This window comes from Chiroxiphia lanceolata, chromosome Z (assembly GCF_009829145.1).
Source record: "Chiroxiphia lanceolata isolate bChiLan1 chromosome Z, bChiLan1.pri, whole genome shotgun sequence".
NCBI classification, from domain to species: domain Eukaryota; kingdom Metazoa; phylum Chordata; class Aves; order Passeriformes; family Pipridae; genus Chiroxiphia; species Chiroxiphia lanceolata.
The window spans coordinates 11,034,989-11,061,386 of record NC_045671.1 but is presented as its reverse complement, the minus strand read 5'-3'; the positions used below and the strand labels follow the sequence as shown (position 1 = coordinate 11,061,386).

The 26,398-nt window shown below is 41.6% G+C and overlaps 1 protein-coding gene across 2 annotated transcripts in view; it reads right to left on the bottom strand.

The window, feature by feature from the left end:
• RAI14 (retinoic acid induced 14) overlaps positions 1–24,071 on the bottom strand; it is an 86,799-nt gene extending 62,728 nt beyond the window's left edge. For both annotated transcript variants that reach the window (XM_032675999.1, XM_032676000.1), the window contains exons 1-2: positions 23,963–24,071; positions 13,315–13,406 (exon numbers count right to left, since the gene is read on the bottom strand). In XM_032675999.1, the coding sequence (XP_032531890.1) occupies positions 13,315–13,350 (36 nt within the window). In that variant the 5' untranslated portion in view covers positions 13,351–13,406; positions 23,963–24,071. The remainder of the gene's footprint in view (positions 1–13,314; positions 13,407–23,962) is intronic.
• Positions 24,072–26,398: the final 2,327 nt, after the last annotated feature.

Here is a 26,398-nt window from a genome sequence, read left to right as displayed (position 1 = left end):
TCTCCAAACAGACAAATTAGAATTCATGAAATAAAGTCAATAAATGGGGAAGGTACTGCATAAATTCCTGCAAAACAGTGTTAATTATTGGAAATTGTGATGAATATTCTTCTCACATTAAACTACCATCATTTCTAGTGTTAATAAGGTAGCATACCTCTTTTAACAGATGAGAAATGCATATAGCAAGATCTGTTTCACTACACTTGGTCTGTATACAGTTGTATTTAAAATCCAGACAGTTTTCTTCATTAAATTGTGGGCAAAGGAGCTTGGATGATGTAACTTAAGAACACACTGAAACTTTCCCCTATTCTCAACCCAGAAATGCTTATAGCAGCTGAAGCATGCAATGTGAAATAAAGCTGGTTAAAAAGAAGACAAGGGAATTGGTTAGGGAATAGGGGCTTCTTGGCATTCCTTTAAACCACTTCCTGTTCACCCTTGTGCAGTGTAATATAACCCTAAGAAAATACATCTGACCTCACTCTTTTCAGCTGCATTACAAAGGTTTTAAAAGCAATTTAAGTATCAAATTCCACATTCATAAACAACAACAAAAAAAGAGGTTATACATATTATTGCCTTTGTCTTACACTAAGACAAGTTGGGGGCTTTTTTGTTGTTTTTTCTTAATTTAATGAGAACTTCGATTTTCCCTGGGAGACGAGGTCAACAGACTAGGGCACTTCCTGTCTGCAGCAATGTCGTGTGCTTATGCAGACATGAGTCTTCTGACAAACAACTGATTTATTTCAAAGAGGGGGTCATTACAATGGCATATAGCAAGATCACATTCTTTCCTACTTGTTTTGCTTAATCACTATGGATTATTCAAACATACTTGAAAAGAAGATGCATTTCAGCTGTGTGTGAAAACTGACAATTCATCCAGATATCCCCCCACGCACTGAAAACAAGACGAGGAGACATGTTCTAGGTCAGAGCATGGTCATGCATTGAGAAAAACTGGGAGTAATCCTACAACTGAACTACTTAAATGTAAAAGATGTGGTCCTACAAAGTTCTGAGCACCTTGTCACCACAAACACAGGTCTCAACTTTTCAGAAAAGATCATTAAAGGAGACCAATTTCAGGGCCATTAATGGATCCACATTTAAAAATCACCCCTCTAACTCTTACCGATGGAAGTGTCCATGCAACCCTCATGCAGTCCTACTACACACATTTGGGACAAACTCCAGTGCCCTGCAAAGGTCAGATTTCCAGTAGTGTGCAACAGCAGCACTTCCACAAACTACCCAGAGATTTTAAACAGGGGGAAACTCAAGAGACGAAAGTTTACAACAACAGCCTGCAGACACACCAAGGTCAGAACAGTCTGACGAGTCTTAAGCTATGCAGAGCTGAGAAAGAAGTTAGTCTGGGCATGGTAAAAGCTGCTTGTCTCTAAGAGAATTTACACAGTCCTCATATTTCCACAGTATCTGAGTACTGCAGAATCACTTTCCTATCCATACCAACTACCTCATTTAAATATTTTTACACACCTCTCCCTTATTTTTAATGATTGAAAGTGGGCTAACAAATCCCTGCACAAGGCTGCTCTTGAAAGATGAAGGACTGAGCCCTTCTTCCAATCTTCTAACCATTCCTTCCTTTACTGCACTGTGCTGGCAGTTCTCATAGTGGGAGCTTAAGCTCTCAACTAGGAGCTTAAGTCAATTCCAATGGCAAGATTTACGGTACCTGTTCCCCTCCCTCTAAATCAGACTGTACTAAGTTTGTTTTCAGCCGCCTTCAGTGCATGTACTATGTACGAGCTACTTGAAAATGCTTAATTTGTTTTTCTGATGTCAAAGAATGTAATTTTCTAATTGTGTTTGCTGTATGTACAGAGCCAAAACAATCCTACATTCATAAAACTGAAGATACTAAGCACTACAGAGGTAATTTAGAGACCAGTGGGGGAGGGAGGACTCAAACAACAAAAAACCTATTAGTGTTAAAAACAGAAACATAAATTTAAGAAAATTAAATTTTTGTCCCAACCACAGTTATTAAACCCATGGGAGTTACCCAGGAGACAGGAGGGGAGAATGAGTGCAAGAATTGCCGCTGCCAAAGAGCAGGAGGAAATCTGTCATTAAGTAATATTTAGGTCTAATTTCTAGATAGCAGACTTTTTTCCTGTTAGCTTATAGACAGACACAACCAGAGCCACCACCACAGCAAAGAGGCAACTTAGCATTTCAAGAATAAATTATAAAGTGACTTGACCTCCATTTAAAAGTATCATGATACATTGGTGCTGGGAGGGAGGGGAAGCAGATTATAAATCTAAATTCCAGGCATGGAAACTCACTTGCATGGATTGGGAAAAATACACAACGGCATAACAATTACAGTCTTACGTTACCAGAAGGAAAAATGCCAAGCACATTTCACCTACAAGTTCATTTACTAAACTCGCCCTCCTAGTGTCTGAAGAACACTCATTTAATATTCTTCTATTTTGTATCAGAAACTCTCATATTGGACCTGGTGCCTTCCCTTCAACACTGCACAGCTAAATGAAGTAGATACTATGTATTTTACAAGGTGAAACAGCAGCCAGAGTTGCTCATTTGCCCGAAACTGTGCAAAGATACAGTGAATGAGTTTAAACCCAAGCTTCTATGGCCACAGGAGGGTCCCATCTTTTTCCAGCTAGCCTAAATTAAAAGAAGAAAATAATAAAAAAACTGTAGTGTTTATCACCTAATCTGTAATGACTGACCAAGCATCCACACTGAAAAATGTGAAAAAACATATCATACATTATTCCAAAATCCTAGGCAATATAACAGAAACCAATGGTCAGCCTTCAGCAGAAGAAACTTACCTGTAGCCATTTTCCCCACACCCCGCTCATGTTTGCCCTGTCCCATTCACTATATCAGAGTTTAGCAAGCAATATCAATTAATATGAATTACTTTTTCTCTCGAATGACCTTCTCAGAAGAGCAAAATTACTCACAAGCATAAAAACCCAACAGCCTATATCTGACCTCATGCATCTTACCATCATCTGAGTAAACGGAGATAGCTGCACTGCACCACCCCAGGAAAGTTTCAGGAATTTTTAGCCGTGACACTAATCTGTGCTAATGTTCCTCACAAACACATGGATAACACAACCTTCCTCTCAAGAGCACAACATGCTAAATAACCAGCACAGCAATCCAGCTGAAGCGAGACCTGGCTTGCACACAAGGATCCTACACTAAGAACAACAAAACCAAAACACACTGAGCAACTCTTGAGTTTACAAGCAAACAACACATGCATTAAGAAGTGGTATTCACTACTGGATAAAAAAAACTGCTGTCAAACATGAAGCCTAGGGCAGCTTCTTGCTGTACAGTGCTTCACACACAGAGCCCTGTTTGCAACACCTATTGCAAGAGAGCCACAGGGACACACACCTGCTGCCTGTTGTACTTATCACGCTCTAACATGACAGGAGACAGTTGTGAGACAAATCCAGCAAAATTAGACAGCAATAGGCTGTTTGTACCAAGTGGAACAGGAACACAATTGGGTGGTCAAAAAGCAATCCAGAAAAATCCCACCCTTATGTATGTCATTACTGTGCCAGTAATACACTCCAAGACAGCTTGAATTTGCAGTCCTCCTCCATTGACAACATAAGGCATAAGCACAAAACAAGCTGTTCAGGTTCCCTTAGCCACAGCTAAAGGAATTAAAGAAAAGTGTCCTGCTTCTTCCCCTTATAAGCACATAGATAATGTGGTCAACATATGGCCTCCCTCAATATCCTTCTCTCTAGATTGAAGACATGGATTTGATAGACTGTTTGGTGGACAAGGAATTGGCTGGTTGGCTGTATCCAGAAGGTATTTGTCAACAGCTCCATGTCCAGATGGAGATCAGCGATGAGGAGGTCAGTGATCAATAAATTAACCTCATCAGAGATGGAGGTCAGCGATCAGAGGCCTATATTGGGATGAGTACTGCTTAATGTTTTCATCTGGGACACAGACAGTGAGAGCAGGTGCACCCTCAGCGAGTTTGCGGATGACACCAACCTGAGTGGTGCATTTGACACACCTGAAGGACAGGATGCCATCCAGAGGGATCTGGACAAGCTCAAAGAGTGGGCCCATGGGAACATCATGAGGTTCAACAAGACCAGGTGCAAGATTCTGCTCATGGGCCAGGGCATCAACACAGGTTGGGGGATGAAGGGGTTGAGAGCAGCCATGTGGAGAAGGACTTGGGGGTACCGGTGGATGAAAAGTTGGTCATGACCCGGCCATGTGCACTCACAGCCCAGAAAGCCAAACCTGTCCTGGGCTGTACCCAAAGCAGGGTGGGCAGCAGGTGAGGGAGGGGATTCTGCCCCTCTGTTCTGCTCTCATGAGACCCTACCTGGAGCAATTAGCTCTGGGGTCCCCAGTATAGGAAAGACATAGACCCATCGGATATCAAAGGGCTGGAGCACCTCTCCTCTGAGGACAGGCTGAGAGAGTTGGAGTTGCTCAGCCTGAAGAAGAGAAGGCTTCAGGAGATTTTATTGCAGCCTTTTGATACTTAAAGGGTGCTTGTAAAGAAAGATGGAGAGGGACTCTTTAGCGGGGCTTGCTGCAATAGGACAAGGAATAATGGTTTGAAACTAAAAGAAGGTAGACTGAAACTAGATGTAAAGGAAGAAATGTTTTACAATGAGGGGGGTAAAACACTGGAGCAGGTTGCCCAGAGAGGCTGTAGATTGCATCATCCTTGGAAACATCCAGGGTCAGGTTGGACCAGGTTTGGAGCTACTGATCTAATCGTAGATGTCCCTAGTCACAGGAGGGGGTTGGACTGGATGACATTTAAATGTCTTTCCAACCCAAACCATTCTATGATTCTGACCTAAGGCCTCTAAGAATCAATCTCCAAGGCAAGTATACATTTACAGATAAAACAGCTTCTACACCTGTATTCACAAAGCGCTGCCTTCAACCAAATCCCCTCATACACCATTAAAAGGGTTGTATAGAGACTCATAGTTTCAAATCTGATTTCATTACTACACAAAGTCTTTATGCATTTTGTGCCTGTTGACAAGAAGCAATAGAGGCAAAACAACTGAAGACATGAATCTGACAGCACGCTATGGCTTTTCTTAATGATTAATAAAGTGCTTGTGCATGATGAAGCTCCCTCTGTTTCGAAATGCAGCAATCTGTCTGCAGCTGGGGTGTGCAGCAAAATTGCTCACAAACAATACATCAACTAACACTCTGTACCCTCATGCCGTTGCTTCCTTCCTGGAAGATTCCAGAGTTCATCTACATCTCGAGTAGTGCCTTTGAGTTAAACTTCCTGTATACCTATGGATTATACGTCTGAAATACAGACCTGAAGGGCAAGGTCACTGAGGGGCTGCCATTAATCCTGTTGAAGAGAATCACATTATATCATAAGCAATGACCTGCCAAACAAACAAACAAACAAACAAACAAAAAAAGCAAGGGGGAATACAACAAAAACTCAAGCTACTTTACATACCAAAAAGAAGGCACTGTTGGACAAGCCACCAATCTGAGCATTCTCAATAGCCACGTGTATTTCTATGCTAGATTCAGGGGAAATCCGTGCCTCACTGGAACTCCACCATATGCATCCATGGAGCCAGAATTTTGGGTTTCACTCTTGATTCAATGCTCAGCCAAGCAGACTGAACTCTTTCTTCTGACTTCAAAGGGCACTCTTTCAGGCTCTGGATAAGCAGACAGGTTTCCCAAGTTTTCAAGATTCATAAGAGGATCATACACAGCAAAGAAACAAAGATGAAAGAAAACAGGTATGCACCCAAGAACCAAGCCACACAGGTATGTCAGACACATACATATGCATTGGTAACCACATCATTTGCAAAGTTATTAAAACACCTTTGCTTCTATCATCGTAATCAAGCCAGTGCAAGTGTTGTGGACAACTAGCTGTGTATTTCATCTGAGATACACACATGCAGCATAGCTGGGGAATGAGACTTCTCAGACAGCTGTAGAGGAGTAAATTTAGCTTGAGTTTCAGATTATGCTTTGCTAGTCACCTCTCGAAATCCAAACAGTATAAAGTAGCATTAGTGTCAGGTGAAACAAGAACAGCACTTAAGTTTTCTACCTCAAAATACATCAATGTAAGGTATGGAGTCCACATAACAACCTAAATACAGGACGAGATAATACCTGTGGTACCAATAAATGTGGACAGAAGCTGTGAGTCTAAGAAATTAAGATATCTCAAAGCTGTAGTTAAAAGATATTCAACCATGATGGCTTTTGCCAGCACAATGTTAACAGTATTTTTAAAAGCTTAAGGTTGCAGCTATGTCTAGATTGTTTAGATCTAGAAGTAGAAAAAATAGCTCATTAAATAGCTTTTCACATGTCAAAATAACAACACAAGTCCACGCTTCCCATTTTCTGGGAAGAATAGCCACTGACATCCTGACTCTCATCTACGCTTAAGCTTCACAGACATTCAGAACATGCATGAGACATATTCAGAACACTTCAATGAGACACAAGTGTGACAATGTGCAAGGAAGCAAAAAAGGGCTTGAAACAATCAGAACAGCTTCTTGAAGAACAGGACTAGAAAATATTGCTGGAATAAGACAAATAATACATCACTTTCAGCCTGATTAACTCCTTAGCTTTTGTTGTCTACTTACATCATTCTTAGACTCCCAAAATATAAGCATAGGATATGCTTAGGCTATAATCTAAGGCTCAAATCTCTGCTAAAATAAAACGTATGGGTGTTATATTACTTAGATCATATTAAAGGAGATATTCACAGCAAATTGTCTTTACTAACAACAAAAAACAAGACAACAACCTTCAAACACAAAGACTGGACCATTCCTTAAATCCTCTCCTTTACATGAGTTTTAGCTGACAACTTCGACAGCTGGACAAATCAGATTAGGCACGAGTAGTGCCAAAAAGGAAGAGATGATATAGTGTACCACAGTAAGAACACACAGACTCCTCATTTATAATTTTAAAACTTTACATTTAAATCTTATTAAAGATAAACAAACAAATGAAAAAACTACAGTTGCTTTTTTTCCAACTATTCCAAACTCAGGCCTTTGAACTTTTTAAAAAGACACAAAAGAAATGTCTCTACACAGCAAAGATTCCTTTCTTGTTACCAATATATTTAAAAATACTAGTTTTTTTCCAGTTTGCATATGCCAATTTGCCTTTCTTCTTCCTACTCCCTCCCATTTCATAATCCTGTTTAAGGAAATAACCATGTGTTTATTCAAAGTAAGCTAACTCCAACCCAGGTTCGCCTATTGCAGTTCCAAACCGCACAGCACAGTTTTCATTTACCAATTCCCTTTCTTTTCTGTCTCAACAATTTGGAGATGCTGCAGGTTGTTTATAGAATATCTGCCTCAAATATCAGTCTCAGTCTTTGTACTTTCCCATCCAGAGACAGACGATCAGCAGGCAATCCACAAGAACCCAGTTGCTTCTTCTCACAGAAGAGTTACCAAAATAGTAACTCTGACCCTACAGCTTCAATTGTCCCTCCTTTCTCCCCCCTTTCAGACCTTTTTCCTTCCCTTCTGTTTTCCCATACCCTTATCTGTCAGTCTTTGCTTGCTTTCTCCATTATATTTTCTTTCCACCATTAAAAGAGATGCTACATAACTCATGGGCTGACATTGGCCCCCCCTTACAGAGGGTTCAGGCACACCAGAATTACAGTTCACCTGAATAAGGTAATTTTAGGAGTGCTCCGGGTACATTCCTATTGTCAATAATAAAGAAAATACATTACTTGGCAGGAGGTTCATGTTGGACTGACCAGAACTGGCAGCAGGTCTTACTCTAATACACTCAGAACATGTTTAATTTCTTTCCTGCATAAAGCATTTAAGCTTTGGCTGAGAGAGTAAGGTGACTAGAGCAGAGCCTTATGCTGTCCAGAACTGAAGGCATGAAGCTAAATAGCTCAGGAGCAGAAAATGGGGTGGAAAGTAGAATCCTTGACTCCTGAGAGAGAGGGAGAATCAGGAGCCACATAGCTTGTTTCAAGAGGAAGAGAAGGTTAAATTTTCCATTCTCAAGAAGAGGTGCTTGAGGACAATCTACAAACTCTGGAGATCAAGTCTTCCCCTACATGCTGAATAGTGGAATCAAAGATTACTACTGAACAAAATAAACGAGTTGAAGCTACAGTCATGATGATGTGTCAGGTTGATTTAATCCAACACCCAATAAAAGCAGGACACTGAAAAGCAAGTTTCAGGAGTTCATTTTCTATATAATTGTGTATAGTGGTCAGACAACATTGTCATTTCACTTTTTTTTTTGCCAGAGTGAACTTTGTACGTGAGTTTCTTGTCACAATTACCCTGAAAGTAAGTAGTACATGCACACAGAGTGGATACTGCAATTTTCATTCCCATGCTCCTTTTTTGGTTAATTGTAGTTTTCAGTGGATAAAACAAATTAAGAGCTGTTTAAAGAAGATCACGCGTTACTACTTTTCAAATTGCCCCACCCAAGTTTTGTTCTCCCACACATTCAGTCAGAGCACCAAAACACAAAGATTTCAATACAATGTATCCCAACAGTCTTTCCATTCCAGACCCTCACATAGCCTTTTGTACTTTAAAAACTGTTAAATGGATGCCAGCTACTTAGAACATTTGGCATTAAAAAGAGGTACCAAGCCTTAATTAGCACAGTGTCTAGATTAAGACTGAGATTTTACACTACAACATATCTAGCTATCTCATCATTTTGAGCTGTATGGAACAATGACTACACCAAAATCCAAAAAGAAGACATTTTAATTAGAACTGCAAATTTCTCAACCCCCGCATGATAGTACAACAAATAAGCATTTCCAGAAATACCAGAAGTTAGAGCTGGCAATTAGCATTGGGAAATCCCAGCCTATTTTGGCTCTGCCTCTGACAACAGCTACATTTTCTGCTGAACTGCACAGTCAACTTTCCATTTTAAAAGACACTCCGCTGTTTTAATTATTCAGTATTGAAAATATTTGGAAAAAAAATCCCAATTCTAATCTTCTTCTTGTCCAGTCAACAATTGTAGTAATTAGAAGAAAATCGGTCCACTGACAAATTGCAATATGTGTTTTTCAGATCATCTTTGGTACTCCAGAAAATGGTTCTAAAACTTTTCAGTTTTCACTTACAAATTTATGATAGTGAAAACAATCCAAGCCATCACAGCCCTCATATAATATGCCTTTTCTAGAGTAACAAAAACCAGTTAAAATCCAATCTACCTAAACAGATCACTTATGTTCCTATCTCATCTTAGTGTCATAGAGCTAGATATTTAAATGTGTGTAGGTGCCTAAAAATGTTGATGAGCATCTTGTAATATTTAAGAAGCAGGTAAAACATGTTTAGGCAAGCTTAATCTTTGCACATTTGAAAATCCACTTTGCCATCATCTGCCTGTTTAAGATTTTAGATGTTTTTGAAGGCAGGCCACAAACTGACTAGTCACTTCAGAACACACTCCAATATCAAATATTAATAAGAGGCCTAATAAGATATCAGTAGCTCTGTTTTTGTTTTAATTGGATTATTTCAAAATCTGCTTTTCTAAGCAGAAACAGTGAAGAACTCATGTCTTACTGCATAGAGACATTCATTCTCCATTGTGTAAATAAACTACAATTTCAGCTTTCAAGTGATAGTTCCTGGTATTACTATGCCAACTTTTTCAAGTGTTACATGTAATAGTTGCTTGCAACAATTAAAGTGGTCATCCTTTCAGGTGATCAGCTTTCAGATGTTTAGAAGGTGGTAGGTTTTGAGTCTGATAATGAGAAAAAAGAGACTGGGGAGAGTGGAGAAAATACAGCTTTTCGGGCAGAAGAGACTTGTTGCTTTGTGAAGACATGAGTGCAATTTCTGCTGTCTACACATTCTTCAAGTCTGCACATCACTGCTTAGCTTCCAGTCCACTGCTTTGCTCCCACCTAGGCATCCTCTTCACAGATTCCTAGTCTACAAGCATCCTCCTGTGACTACACATCACTTTGACAATAGTCATTTGTGACAGAGCGATAAATCTCATTCCTTCTCTCCAAATACACATGTTCACATGGCAACAGTCACCCCCAGGAAAGATTTCACAGCCATTAAGTGTGTCAAGGACAAAAGATTCTCCAGTTAATGGAGCTGGCTTCACACATAGTAAATCATTTAAGATACAGAGATAGAGTAAAAGCATGAAGTGAAGAGTCACTCTTCTATTTAAGAGTGATACTCTCACCTCTCAGCTGTGGACTATATCAATTTTGCTAAATATCTGATTTAGAAGCCTTATTCCCTTGTGTGTTCCTGCAACCCCTTTGCTGGCATGTCCACTATTATGCTTTTTGGGCCAATAATCTCAAGTGCTAAGCCAAGCAACAACTGCAGAAAGGGATGTCCTGCTGTTCCCCCCTACTTTCACCATTCCTCTCAGGGTTGACCCTACAGTAAGATAGAGCAGAGAGTTATCCATTTGATACTCACCCTACAAAGTAATTTTCCATCACTTCTTCCCTGAACTGGCTCACTACAGGGTCAAATACCCTCAGAATGAGAAGAGCAGATATGAAAAAAGAGGCAGCAGGAAAGTCTTTTTCACAAGCTGCAAGACTGGCATCACTACACACCAAAGCAATGCCTTGACACCAAGACATATGCTTGAATATCAGTAGTTATGCTCACTTCGAATTCAGCCACTCCAGAGAAGCCTAGAAAGCTTTAATATATCAGTGAAATTTCCTTCGTGGTCTTCATTCAGCCTCAATGCTGGAGAAGTGTTTGTGTAATTCCTGTTTCTCATACACACCTTGAAAACTTATTTCCTACTCCTCTCACTCCTTATTTCTTTTATGCTAACAGTGAGCTTACAGAGAAGGGCACTGTTCCTTACCCCAAGACACCTTCAGTTCTAAAAAATTATACAATAAAGATTTCTTCTAGAAAGGAATGAGGATAATAGTCTGTCCATCTCTGCTGATTTTACCCTTATCTCCAGTCCAAGAGTGGTTACCATATCTTATAAATTTAGATACAAATACAACGAATTCCAATTAAAAGGACCTCCGCTTTCTTCTCAAAAATTATAGCTAAGGGCAGCTTCTAGAAAGTGAAGAGAAGGATAATTTTCCTTGCTTATCTTGCACAAAATATAGAACAGCTCCTGATGGTTGTTTTGAATTATGCCCTTAAGGTTTGGCTTCAAAACAGAGGAAACCAGATTGTCACAGATTTAGACTGCTGTGCTCTTAGAGCAGTATATCTAAATTTTAGGTATCTGAAAAATCCTTTGTGGTCAGCTTTGTCTCCAGTCAGTAGACAGCAGCAGTATCAAACAAGCAATTACTTTCAGATGCCACTTGATTTTGGGGAGAGGCACACACACATTACCAAAGATAGATAAGTAAGGAATAAGTGAACCAGTGCGATTTATAATAGTGGCTGGACTAGCTACAGCAAGATCTGGTTTCATCACGCATGTCACTTAGCCTTTGCACTAGAGAAGCAGCCCAGCTAACTAGCATAAAAGTGTGAATGAAGTCATCCTAACACACAGGCACACCTAACCTCCAAGTGTGATCATATATTAGCCAATGGACTGCTCCTATTACTCAAGCAGATGCCTATTAAAAGTTTTACTGGTGTAGGTGAACTCAAAATAGCAATTGCTGCCACTTGTTACAACAGGAGCAACAGTGTCTGACCACAAAACTATAGCAGTTCTGAACTGAAAGGCATGTTCAGTTAGATGAGATACCGGAGATTTGTGATATTATTTTTATTTGTTGTGAAGTGCCACAGGACACTGTGCCACTGGCTGATTCAGTCTGGTGACTAGCAAAAGCCAAACACTGCTTAAGTAGCTAAAAGTGTTTTGCCCTGCATCCAAAACCAGAATATTTCTAGAATACTCTAGATATTCTAGAAAACAAAGGGCGGTTGACATATTTAGTTTGTTTATAGAGGTGGTCTTTCAAGAAACACCTCTTTCTAAACTGTAGTAGTAGAGCATCCACCAGTGCTGCTGCTAGGAAGCCAATCCAGCAGCTACAACAAATGCTAACCTGTAGCTCAAAAGACTTTCTAAACAGTAACCAGCACATCTGCAGGGTACACTGCAACAGTAACTCTACCTTCTTCACTGTTACTGGTGGGCATTACAGGCTGGCTAAAGACACACCACTCTGACGGCGTGCCACGAGACCATCTTTACATCAAAGCATACACTGAGTGCACCGTGTAATTTTATTCCTGAACATGAAAACTTCTTAAGAAGCTCTATTTTCAAACGTAAGCATCTTCAGCATCTTTATCCTACATGGCTGCTTCAGGACCCCGTGCAAATCTGGCCATGACAAGAAACACATCACTTCTTTCAGAGCAGAACAAAAATTTAGGATGAAGAATGAAATGTTACATTCTTCACAGATCATGGAATTTTGTTACAAATTCCACACCATATCTGGAAAGTCAATTAAGCATAGTCACCTATTTCACTGACTGCTTACTAGCAGCACAAAAACCTGGAATCAGTAGGCGTAGAAACAGAAGGACAAGAACAGGACTGGATACAGCAGTTCCACAGCTCCAGGGGAAGTATGCTTACCATACAAGTAGAAGTCTCCACTGATATTACTACTGCTAGCAAGAGGCAACACATGAGGTACAGCCTAATGTCTCTCTTAATGCCATTTGGAAAATGGTCCTGATGACCTCCATATTTATGTCTGTCTTCCTCACTGCTCCAGCCTCATATCCACCCCTCCTATCACACTAGAGCTGATAAATCACAGCTACCCTAATTGCTGAGTGGGTTCCTGTATTCTTGCTGACAAAGAAACCCTGCAACAGTCTGAGACATTTCGTTAAGTGCTCAAACACCACACTGATAAGAGCAGTATTATGGTTAGACAGAAGTATGATTGGGTAGTAAAGTCCTTACTAGGCTTAATCCTAAACCTGGAACAAAGTTTCAGTCTGGGCACCAGCACAACATAACTGAAGTTCTGCAGACCCTACATACATGTGTATGATTCAGTTATGGGGACCAGGGTAGTGAAATACTGTTAATTAACACAACAGAGAAGGGCCCTACAAATAGAAACAGCTTACTCCATACTGTACTCAGGTGTTGCCTTTGTGCTTGGAAAAAGATTTTCTTCTCTGTAATTCATTAACCTACAAGCTTATCAAGGTAGGAGTGAAGAACTTACTTCCAGCATGGAAACCAGCAGTCAAACTGAGCAGAAATACTTACGTCACTCTTCCTGAACTTTGCTTTTAAGCTCTTCATGCTGATCACATTCAACCTTCCAAACCTTTGAGGAGCTTTTTATCCTTCTTCAATATCTAAACAAAAAAGAAAGAAAAATAAGATTCCAACTTGATACCATTCAGTTCACTGGCAGCCAAGTCTGAATTGAATTTGCATACCTATATCACTCTTTGAGGATTTAGCCCTCAAGCTCTAAGAAAGATTAACAGCTAGCTAAGGAAACGTTCTGTTTCTCCAGACTTAAAAGCAAGCCTAAGTCTGACCACTGAAGAACAGAACAAACCTTTACCAAAAGCTCAAGAATGTATCACATTATACTAGCTACGTCTCTACATAATTAGATCACCAACATGTTCATGTACAAGCAGATTTCTCTGCCCAGTGCTTATTTTAACCTTATCACCAGGGTAGCCATTTGTGAAGTGGCAAAAGTAAAGTCACTCATTAAAACTTCACTATCCTTTCACCATGGGTCTGCACTGGGTAACAGAAGTACCACCACTATTGTATGCACAAGCCTAACCACTAACCAAATTCAAAATTATACTTAAATCATGCATGACACACACTAGGATAGCTCAACACAACATAGCAGATAGAATCATCTGAGCAAGAGAGAGGTTACTCCTGGAAGAATTGTTTTAGATTCTTCCTCATAAGAAATTTCATCTGTATTCTTAGAGTCATAGCTGCTTATAACTTGGCAGTGCACCATCACAGTCGTGTTCCCCCTTCCTCCCTTTCATGCAGAGAAAACCAGCAGTTGAACAAACATATAAAACTAGTGCAACAGACAAGCTGCAAACTCTCACAGAGGAATGAGGTGCCAGTGTCTAGAGCAAAGTTTTCTACAGAAAGCTTCAATTACACCACATATTGCCAACCCAGGACAAACCTAACAGTGAAGAGCATGTTAAAGGAGCATAGCAATGTGCTTTTTCCTACAGCACAGCAGAAAAACTTAATGAAGGAGCGATGTACATCTGGATTGGCAAATGCACCCATGTAAAAATGTTCCACATTTCTTGTCTTACAGTATGCTTACTGAAAATAGTTAGTCACTTTCATCTGCAAGTTCTAGCTGCTATACAAATTCTTTCTGAAGGAACAGTTTAAAGTAAAGGATGTTCAGCTGTATAAACTTCCTCCCTCCACCCTAGAAGGAAAGTAGAAGTTGTTTTACAAATCTAGTCAGATAAATAAATAACTGAAATGAGGACTGGAGCATAAATTCAAATAGGTCACGCAGGGTCACTATGTTTCACATCACTCTTTAGAAACAGTTGATAAGCAAAGTGAGACTCCATTGTTTCATAAAAGTACATCTCATTATTATGAGGAAAGCTGCTATGTAATCACCATCACTCTACTATGAGTTTTAAAAATCTAACTATGCAGTATACTCTTAGTAGAATATATATGAATGCTTCTACAAAATACAAAGCTAAGTACCAGTCAGGAATAGCAATTAGTACTAAGTAAACACATCATTTAGTTCAACCCCATATTTATCTGATAACCAGTTAGGACAAACTCAAGCACCTTTCTTCAAGAAAACCCCAAACAAACAAAAAATCCCATGTAGTATGTACACACAAACACACTTCCCACACGCCACACCCCTCCAACAGGTAACAATAGGTAATGTGGATGGGGTAATTCTGTAAGTTGTTAAATATCATTAAATCTAATTAAATTACTGTAAGTCTAATTAAGCAGTCATTTTGAAGTCATGTCAGATTTCTGACTGATTCCAGGCATATGAAGAGGGGTTTTATCCAAAGTTCTCACATTTAATCACAAGGAGAATGGGCTTGTGGCATTTTGTTTAATTCTTTAGTATGCAAAAGGAAAAAAGGAAAATAGATTTTGCAACTTTTCACTCCCTGACTTGAGTGACAACTTCTTAGCTCCTTCTTGGGCTGAGTGGTGTATTTGTAAAACAGTAATAATCTTTTTACTTGTAATAAAAAAAATTGTAACAACCAAAAAGAAGGAATTATTTCATGCTGCCCTCAGAGAAGCATACTGCTTTATTTCTGCTACACCTACTCAAACTTTGGAGGAAGTGTTTAAATTGCGCAACAGCTGTCACAACCTGCACTGGAAAGGAGCCTGAACCTCAGCAAGAGACTAATAATCTCCTAAATCATCCTCTAGTAACACTAAGGATGATGAGAACTGCAAAGACCAGAAATGCCAGGGTACAGACAAGACAAATACCATTACTTATCTGGATTTCTTTACATACAACATGAAAAAAAAAAAAAGAAAGAGAGAAAATGTAGGACAAAACCCCAAGTTGTTTTTAAAACTTTTGCGAAAAACAAAAAACCTTGACAATATAAAGGAACTTTAAAGATGTGAAACATCATGTAACATCCCATGAAATCCAAAATTTAACAGGACTTTTTATTTTAAAATTGAAATATATTTGACTGAAAAAAGTGAACTGTTTAGTCAGACCAGTTAATAAAATATAATGAAATCCTATGTGTGGGCAATTGAAAACAAGAAATCTTTCCTCACATACAGATTGCCAAAGAATTGTCTGCTGTAGGCTTTCTCCTTCCTACCCTCTCACCATTTTTGTCTCTTATGGATGAAAGACTTGTTATCACTCTCAAGGAGAACAAAATACCCAACTACAAGGCTAGGGGAGAGATGACAACTCCTTGTAGGAATACACACAGAACAGCTCCAAAGCTGGGCTCTCTTCTCTGAGGAACTGGTAATAGAGTCTAACTAACAAGATCTGCAAGCACTCCCAATATGTTAGTTTTCCCCCTTTTGAGGAAGGAAGAAGTGTTTCTATCAGAAGACAACTTGGTTTTCTCTCGGGATACTTCACCTCTTGCCTAAGTGCATCTTATACATTGAATATGAAACTCAAATCCTCACCATAATTAAAAAAGCATGCACAAGCACACAAAACCAGCATTCCCAAGCTTAGTATGTGTCACATCTGTGCTTATCCCATAAGAAAAAGTAAACACAAATATTAATATTACAGTTTAAGCATTATAATGCCCATAATCCTTCAACTGTAGAGACAGAAATGCGTGGAGAGGGCTACCTTTTCTTGGTACTGTTTAAAGGAGGAAGTCACCTCTCACAGGGTGTAATTATTGGAATTTATGCAAAAAGAGGTCAGCATCCTGATTCAGCAGAGCTTTATGACAACTGTTCATTTGCCAGAGGGGGGATAAAAGGAAGCGCCATTAATACTCTTGATAGGAAATGACTACTAGAAATTCACTGGGGAGCATGAAGACACTTCAAAACAGTATTTCTGCAATGAATCACAGGTATTAACAAGAAGCATTCCTACTAATAGTGGCATTTCTCTGCTTTCAGAACAAATGTGGTAATAAATACCGAGAGCTGTCCTTTTATAGCTGCAGCAAGTTAGTAGCAGAAAAGTGCTTAACTCCAGGGATACTCAACAGCTAATGCCGATCATGTGCTTTTAACCGTTAGATCCAGAATTAAATATCTAGTCCTCCATCTCATCTGCCTTTAGCTTAATGCTAAGAAATGGCCTTGAGGAATACAAGCCACAATAACATCTTTAGGTTGGTGGTAAACCTATCTAGTTCAAACAAGAGACATTGAAGTGGTGGTAATCTTTGGCCTCTATAATTTCACTGTGACTGTGTTTTAATACACAATACAATCTTTAGGTTTAAACGTAGGAAACAGATTAGGATAATCTTCCCCACTGATTTACAGTGAGATTTGTGGAAACCACAGTAAACAACAATACCGATATTTTTTCCCTTTCATGAAATTGCATTAAAATCAGAGTAAGGCCTTTCAAACAATGTTACAATTAACTCCTTGAACAGCCAAAGATCCAGTGATGCAACAGTGAAAAGTCGTAGTTTCACTAAGTAAAACTACAAGTTTACAGTACAACCATATATAAATCCCATTAATGAGAGTCATGCTAATGAGAGTCACTCTTTACTGATTGATAAGTGTTGAATTCAATTAATTTAGGTGTCAAAAATCTTGCATCTCATTCAGAACACCCTGAGAATCCTCCATCTCACACAAAGCAATTCCAGAGCAAAGCGCAACTCATGTTGTCAACTAATTTCCCCTTCCCCTCCCAAAAATACTTCAAAAAACTTTTTTAACCATGAGAGGTTACAGAAAATATTTACAGACTCTATGCCAGATCTGACAACATACATGGGGGGAAGGGGAAATGAAAAAAGGGTCTGGAATGCAAAAGAGTCCTGTTGATGCTAGACACTTAAAACCTCCTTTGTGTGAATACACCTACTCACAGGGAAAAATAAGGGGCCCCAGAAGCTCTTCCCCCAAAGAACAGCATCATCATTATTCTCTGGATGATCTCTTTGTAAATCACAAGCCCTGCTCAACCTGGAAACACAAGCCTAGCAGCAGCCAGCACTACAGTGCAGCCAGAGGCATCAACGCTAATGTATCCCTTCTGCTGCTCACCTTCACTACCCCACTTTGCAAATGCTTCAGGTGCCTGAGCTCCCCTTACCTACCATTCAATGCTATGAACTTCCTCCAACCTAAGCTCTTCCTTAGCACTACCAAAGCCACAGTACTGCCTGGAGGCATTACCCATTGCCCAGCCTCTTCGATTGTTTCCACAGGAAGGCAGCAACCCCACTGTCCTAAAAAAAATATCCACTGAACACTTCACCTCTGACTACCTTCCTATTTCCATCCAGCTGAGCATATTCTTCCACTTCTCAGGCCAAATCAGAAAAGCATGTATGATGTGACCAAAAGCAACAGGAACATTTCCCCACTCTTTATCAGCACAGCTCGATTTTTCCATCTTGAGTAACCCACCCTACCATAGGAAAAGTCAAATAGAACAGAATTTTTTAAACTCAATGTCACCTATAAAGACAAATAATTCTTGGCTTGGTTAATCCACTATTACTTACTAATGAAAACACACTGAAAAATGCACTGAGAAGCCCAAGCACTACACAAGAGTGGGAGTGATTTATATACAGTTAATCCCACTCTAAATAGAATCAGACATCAGAGATAGCAAGGGCCTTGGGTAACTTAGTACAATCCCACTATCTGCTCACAAATCACCGGCAAAGATGTGCTGAACTGTACAAATTTAAGCATTTGAGCCCAAAAGTTAGAGCTCCATAGATGTTGCAACACTAACAAATCTATGGCTATTGCTCCTCCCTCCAGAAGGCTTTGCAGCAACTCTCTACCCTTACACTTCCTTTTGATATTCAGAATTTTCAAATGTTAAATTTCATTTTAATGGATTTTAATGGATTCAGCTGAAGCAGCACCAGCCTCTGTGGATTTCATACAGCCAACACAAACCCAGACAAGAGGGAAGACTGTGGATGTGGGGGGTATGAGCAGTTTGTTAAACAGTGTATTCAAATGCAGTTCTTGACAGCAAGGAGAAAGCTTGCAACAAGAAGGCCTTAGACACAGTGAATTACAGGAGAAGGTTTGAGAAAAATCAAAATGTGACATTGCCCCGATCTGTTTACTTGGTATATTAGACAGGACTTTGGGCAAAATTCTAGCTCAAACGAAGTCCAGGCAAATTTGTCATTCACTCATTACATACAACTTTGCTCTGTTCTCACTCCAGTTCTTTTGTCTGGAAATGTCTGTCAACACACACCCAGTTCAATGAAGAGCACAGCAAAAGAGACAAGACTTGCATGAACTGGAACATACCACTGTCTTTCTCTGCTTTCAATTTCCCTGTCTCTAAAACAAAAAGGCCTCCTCTTGCACGCCCCTCAATTTTGAGACATCTCCTTTAGTTTGGTCATACATAAGACAGGCTGCAATCTTGAAGACCTTTCCATGTTCAATGCTTAGTTCAACAGGATGAGACTGGAAATGAAGCATCCAGCTACAACTAGAAAAAAGAAAAATCACTGCAAAATCACACTTGTGAAATGTCAGTTCTTCAATGAGAAACCCACATAGGCAACAGCAACTAGTACTTGTTTATACTTACTCTTTTCCTAATATTCTGATATAAACCATCCAATTTCATGTTCTTCAGAATCGACAAACACAACAAACTTACAGTTGCAGTGTTAAATCTATGGAGAGACATATCCATGACTTTATAGATTAATATTCTGAAATAGCCTAAGGCAGAGCAGTCATCTGTTAGGGTTGGAGATAGAAAGACAGGAACATCAAAGCAATTTACATAAGACACTTGACAAGCCCCACTCCCATAAGTGCCTTGGAAGAGTATTCTACTGAAAGTAGTCCAGAAATACCTTCAGGGACTGTGCTGATAACACAGCTCCCCTATTCAGCTATCAAGTTCTTGGGCAGGGAGAATATTTTAGCTGATGAAAATGGAGTTGTTTTTTTTTTACACTTCTTAAAAATGGAGAGCTGCATGTGTTGCCATTCCTCAATAAAAAGCACTAGAAATTCAGATATTTTCTGTTCTAGAAGACTATCAATGCTATGAACTAGCAGGACATCAGCAAGATGAACACTGGCATCTTGGTAGATAGTATCCGTGGAATGGTACCTCTGCTGCTATTCAACAAGATCTGTCCAGGCTAGAGAGTGGGGCAGAGAGGAACCTCATGAAGTTCTACAGAGGCAACTGTGGGGTCCTGCAGCTTTTGAGGAATAACTTCATGGACCAGTACAGGTTAAGGGTCTGCCTGCTAAAAAGCAGCTTGGCTGAGAAGGACCTGGGAGTCCTGGCAGACAGGTTAACAATGAGCCAGCAGTGTGTCCTTGTGGACAAGAAGTCCGGTGGTATCCTGGGGTGCATTAGGAACAGTGTGGCCAGCACACAGAAGGAAGTTATCCTCCTCCTCTGCTCAGGTCATATCTGGAGTGCTGTGTCCAGCTCTGGGCTTCCTAGTGCAAAAAAGACAAGGAACTACTGGAGAGGGTCCAACAGAGGGCTACAGATATGGAAGGGGCTGGAGCACCTCTTTTTAGAGGAGAGGCTGAGAGAGTTCAGCTTGTTTAGCTTGAGAAGAGACAACTGAGAGGGGATCTTATCAATGCTTATAAATACCTTAAGGATGGGTGTCAAGAAGATGGGGCCAGACTCTTTTCAGAGGTATCCAGTGAAGGACAAGGGGCAACAAGCACATAATGAAACACAGGAAGTTCCATCTGAATATAAGGAAGACCTTCTTTACTTCTTTACTTTGAAGGTGACAGAGCACTGGCTTCCCAAAGAGGCTTTGGAATCTCCTTTTATGGAGATATTAAAAATCTGTCTGGTCATGATCCTGTGCAATCTGCTTTAGCTGACCCTGCTTTAGCAGGGTGGTTGGACTAGATGATCTCCAGAGGTCTCTTCCAACCCCAGCTATTCTGTGGTATTAGTGATAATCAAGTGATTTTTATCTCATTTTCTTCAGGTTCTAGAAACATATTTAATACCAGCAGCACTAGGTGCTGCACAAATATTGGGGAAGATGTAGTGTTTAAGAAACTTCTTCTACCCTTCACAGACCTATGAATCTTTAGATCTCGCTTTGAGTTATCATGACAGTGTCTCAGGTAAGTCATTGTAAAAAAGGTCCTCAGGAAACACTTGAGTGTCAAAACTCCACAGAGATGTTTCAGGGTGTTCCAAAGCGCCTTTGGGAAGTCAGACATCTGCAATAACCAGCAGTAGTTCCCTGCCTCTCAGCAATTACGAGTAAAGAAATGGAACATCCTCAACTACCGAAGTTACGGAGTCACAAGTAGACCAGCATACTAATTCTTTTTTCTATTGTAATGACTGAGCAAACTTGGCTCTTCCTCCACTTTACCCATTTCCCCTATATACAGAAAAACCAACCAAAAAAACCAAATCTTGGTTTACAATATTTTGAGTACTAGCAATGGCTTCCAGGCACAAAACCAAGGGAAGGCTATGACAGCTTTAGAAAATATATACAAGTTATTACAGCATTCATCTTAAATGCAAGATCTGCCTGCAGAGGAAAGACTTGAGTCAAGACCTAACACTTCCCAGGAAGATACACTAACCACGAGTCTCTCTCCTTCAGAGGTGATCACCTCAAGTTCAGCACAGTGACTACCACCATCACCTTCCAGGCATTACTGGCCATCCTGTCCTGGACCTCAACACGAGAGAAGGATGCTTTCTTTCATTGCTGTGTCCTTCCACTCCAGCAGTCCTTGGCAAATACCTGGGCTGGTGGCTAGTCCTAAGTGCCAGAGGGGAGCTTTAGTTGCTCCCACAATTCACCAAACTTCCTTATGTCTCTGAGAGTTTGACTGTGACAAGCTCTATTCTAACATATTACCTGAATTGCAGCTATTTGCACTACTTCCTCTGTATCTTAAAAATGCATGATTAGATGACTCTCCAAATGAGACTCCAAATGACAGCTAGGATTGACGACTCTGAAAACAAGGCTCAAGCTACCTCAAATGCAGAGCTTTCACCTGCACACATTCACATGCACCTAGAAAGCAACTCCAAAAAATGCTGGCAAGTGAACAGGCTTCTCAGACATGCAAGAAGTATATACACAGCATGAGAGCCAACCACTCAAATCTATAACCCCAGAAAATGATACAGATTGCTACGCTTCCATCTTGGAATTTTCAGTAGTCTACTATGTCTGCCATTAAGTAAGACACCAAAGCTTTGAATTTATTTGTTCTAGTTTTCCTTGGTTTTTTTCTCTGTAGTTATTCCAAGCATTACCCCTGTGCAAAAAGAACTAGCTCACAATCAGCTCCCAAAAGGAATGTGATTACGGTATTGTTGCAGTAGGATTTAGAAATTACCAACATCTTACACAAGAACTAGCTTTTATGTTTCTCCAATCATAGCTTCTCCCTCAAAAAAAGACACAAAGTCCTCAGCAGAGAAGTGGAGAAGAAAAAGTGCACAAACAAAGAGGAAAAAAAAAGAAAGAAGGAGATGAGGCAAGTCAGTGTACCCTCTTGTGAAATGCTTACATCGCTTCATGAGATGAGCAGCCTCCTGCCTAGTCTTCTCTCCACTTGATGTTATCTATCTATCTCTTGGTTCATGGAAGCAGAGGGGAGGAGGCAGCATTTTATTGCTTTGCTAGTGGATACACTCATGGAAGAGGGAAAAGAATAGCAGAGGGCCAATATTTTTAGAGACTGGAAGGATGGATGTCTGCTACCACATAGTGACTTCTTGGCACTGAGCTTGGCTCCAACTCGAGAACCCTGAGATCATACCAAGTGTTGTCCTACTCACATGCTCTTTCACTCTGGTTCATATGGCTGTTATGCGATTCTTCTATTAGTAAATAAAATCTCACTGACAGCTTTGCATGAGTGGCCCAAGACAAGAGCCAAGCAGGTCATTGACAGATATTTACTAAATTCAGTTACACCTAGTTAATCCCAGACATCACAAGACCTTTCTAAAATGGTGTATATGTAGTTTTTAGTGTTTGATTTTTTTTTTTTAGATAAGGCATACTAATCTTCAACATGCTGGGGTAAAGGAGAAGGGAAAAAAAAGAAAGAAGAGACTACAGTTTCTACCAAAGTAGCACTAGAGTGGAAGCGTTTTGTATCAGTTCTGTAATAAGCACATTCATATTCACTATAGAAACAAACGGGAAAATTTTTCAGAGATCCTGAAACGCTGTTAAGGCAGAATTTAACGACTCTCTTCATATGGAAAAAGTCAAGAATGTCACAAGTGGCAACAGCAGACTGTAGATGGCTCGTGCTGCCAAACGCAGTGCAAGAGAAAAATCTTTCCCGTGCCCTGTGGGAAGTTAGAAGCACAGGTTCCTGGTTAAACTCGATACGATTCCTTAAGCAGACTACCTAAATTTTTTTTTAGCAGCTACAGAAAATCTGGATCCTTTAAGACCGCGCTGCCAAGGGAAGGCGCAGCCCCTCCGTGTGCCCGTGGGGTGCGAGGAGCCGGGGATGGCAGCGGGGCGCGGGGAGCCCTTCCCCGGGCTCCCCTCAAGCCCCCGGGGAGAGCACCGAGACACCCTTTCCGACCGGACCAAGGAATTTGAGGGTCCCCCCAGGAGCGGATTTAATCCCATCAGGGCGCCGCGGGAGAGGCACCGCCGGGGCTCGGTCGGACCCGGCTGTCAGGGACCGGCGACCCCCGTCCCTGGGCGGCGGGGGCGGCTCCGCCCGGGGCTCAGGGAGACACCCCGAGAGCGGGCAGGGGTGCGGGGAGGGGGACCGGTGGTGCCACCGCTCAGCCCCGAGGGCAGCTGTCACTGCCCGCCACGCATCTTGAGAGGAAAGGAAAAAAAACCAGACAAAACATGAAACCACGAAGTAAATAAAAAGAAATAGCCAAGCGCCAGTGACTCACGGGCTGCGTCCCCGCGCTGCTCTCCGCTCCCCCCGCACCGGCCAAACGGGGCTCTCCGGCAGGGAGAAGGGAGAAGTTCCCTCCCGTTGCACCCCGGGGGGGTTCCCCCGCTCGGGCTCCTCGGGGGGAAGCGCCCGGCGGCCGCGGAGCCCCCGCGCCGGGCGGCGGAGGCGGGAGCAGGTGGGCGCCGCACACAAAGCCCCATTCACAGCGCCCGCCGCCGCCGAGCGCGCACGGACCCTCCTCCTCCTCCTCCTCCTCCTCCTCTTCCCGCCGCCACCTCCCGCCGAGCCGCGCTCTCACCTCATGGAGCAGCCACGTCCCGCTACGCCCGCGCGAGTGTCCCGGGAGCCGCGCACGGAGCGATCCGGGCGCTGCCGAAAGGCGGAGCGGCGGCACCCCGGGACACTCGGGGGCGGGATGGGGCGGGATGGGGCGGGATGGGGGGGGCGGGACATCACCGCGCGGCCACGTGACCGCGGGGGCTCCGGCCCCCCACGGGGAGGGGGGGGCGGAGAAGGGACGGGGGTCCGTCTGTGTACCCCTGCCCGGAGGAGGGGCTGCTGAGGGGAAAGGGTCCGCTGGAGGGGCTTGTGAGGGTCGCTTCAGGGAGACCACCCTGCTGGCTCAGGGCTGGAGTCGGGGGTATGTGTGGGAAGGGTGTGCGTGGAATCACGGAGTATCCCGGGCTGGAAGGGACCTCACGGGAATCATCAAAGTCCAGCTCCAGGCCCTTCATGGAACAACCCCAGGAATCACACCATGTGCCTGAGAGCATTGTCCAAGTGCTTCTTGGACTCTGTCAAGCTTGGTGCTGGGAAGTGAATTCCAGTGCCCAACTACTCTCTGAGTAATTTTTCCTGATATTCAACCTAAACCTCCCTCAGACTCAGCCTCCCACTATACCCTGAAGTCCCGTCACTGGTCACCAGAAAAGAGGGATCAGTGCCTGCCCCTCCTCACGAGGAAGTTGTAGACTGTGACATGGTTTTCCCTCAGTCTTCTCTTGTCCAGGCTGAAGGTGGGGGACAAGTTGCTGCCACCTCTGGATGCCTTCAGGTCTCCTCAGGAGAAAGCTGCGGGTGGGAGGCAAATCTGTGTCAAATTCTTCAAGAAGCAAAAGTGCCTCAGCACATATGGGAAGTCCTGAACTTTGGTTCTCTCTAAAGCTTCCTGTGCATCAAATTCCTCTTTCTCAGTCTCCTAGGTAGGAAGAATTGCTTCAGAAGAAAGAAAGTGCGCTGTGACTATTGTAGTGCTTGGTTAAATAGTAGCTAGAGGTCAGAGAATCACAAGTGGGCTTTATAGGTGTACCAAGGTTCTGATTCACTGGATTTGCTTCAGAAGTCTCTTTTCTGTGTAGGCCAAACCCTTCTTCTTAAAGCTGAACCTCCAGAGTGCCCTTTCTTGAGTATTCTGGCAAGCTGATGGGAAAACACCTTGATATCTCACCAAAAAGATCACCTATGCAACACCTTGGGCAATGTGTCAACAAATTAACCTGTTAAGCGAGTTGGTGAGCCTCTACCTGTAATCTCACCACAAAAGTCCTACCAGTGCTGCTGCCCATCATGTCCTCCCAGAGCTGCTTTCCATGGTGTCCTGCTCATCTACTGGTCCCACTCACCACAACTAGGTTCCCTGCCTGAGAAGTTCTCCTTCAATCTCTGTGATCACTCTTATCTTCTTTGTTCTCAACACTATCCACACCTTCTAAAGTGGCAAACAGTACAGTGAGGAAATGAGCACTTCAAAACTTCAGATCTTTATTGTAATAGTGGCAAGTATTGTTATTAAACAAATACACTTGATTATCACCAGAAGCACACTTTCCTCTGCTAATCTGCAGTTCTTACCTTGGTCAATTTGTTCTACATGTGTTTTACCTCTGAGAATAGCCATCATTGTGCCAGCACTGTTTCCTCTCTTTTTTCTTATAAAAAGGACACACCCCAAAATGTTAATCTAATATAGTTAACGATGAGAATTTAATTTGCAAGAAATAGAAAAAACAGGAAAATTAAACTTTCCCTGCAATGCTAGCTCATCAGCTACCAAACGTCATATTTATTATTGAATTATTTTTAATTACTGTTATTTTTAAAAGCCAAAGATATGTGTACAGTATGGTTAGAAAGTCTCCTAAGTACTTGTATCAACAGCAGCAAAATTCTGCATGATCATGTGTTTGTAACATGAAAATGTTAGTTAGTCACTATCTCTTGCCTTTGAATAGTTTGACCAGGTAGGATTTTTATTTCCATTTTCAATGCCAGCATATAATAAAGAAGGAGTTTCGATATGTTTGCATGGGATGCTCACATATAAAATGACACATGAATAATAGATACTACCTTCTGTCTACAGTATTATAAAATGCTCAGTTCTTGAGAACTGGGAAATACCATATTTACTGGTTCCCAGAGCAGGATTGTTCATCATCTTATAAACTGTGGACTAGGATAAAGGCTTTGGGCTTTGTTGTGACAGCAAGCTTAAATGCATTAAACCAAACTGATCCATCTGACAGAACCTGACTGCCCTCTAGGTTAAGTCTCCTTGCACGGAACACCGTTCCTTAAACTTTTCTTTCTGAGCCCCCTTTTGGGTTTCCCTCCAAGGGTCAGGCGTTGCCTCTCCTTCAAAACACACCTATGTAATTTTGGGGCTGAAGCCGCTGCAGTCAGAGGACAAGGCTGGGAGCTGGGTGAGCTCAGCTCTATTTCAATTTTTGCCCTC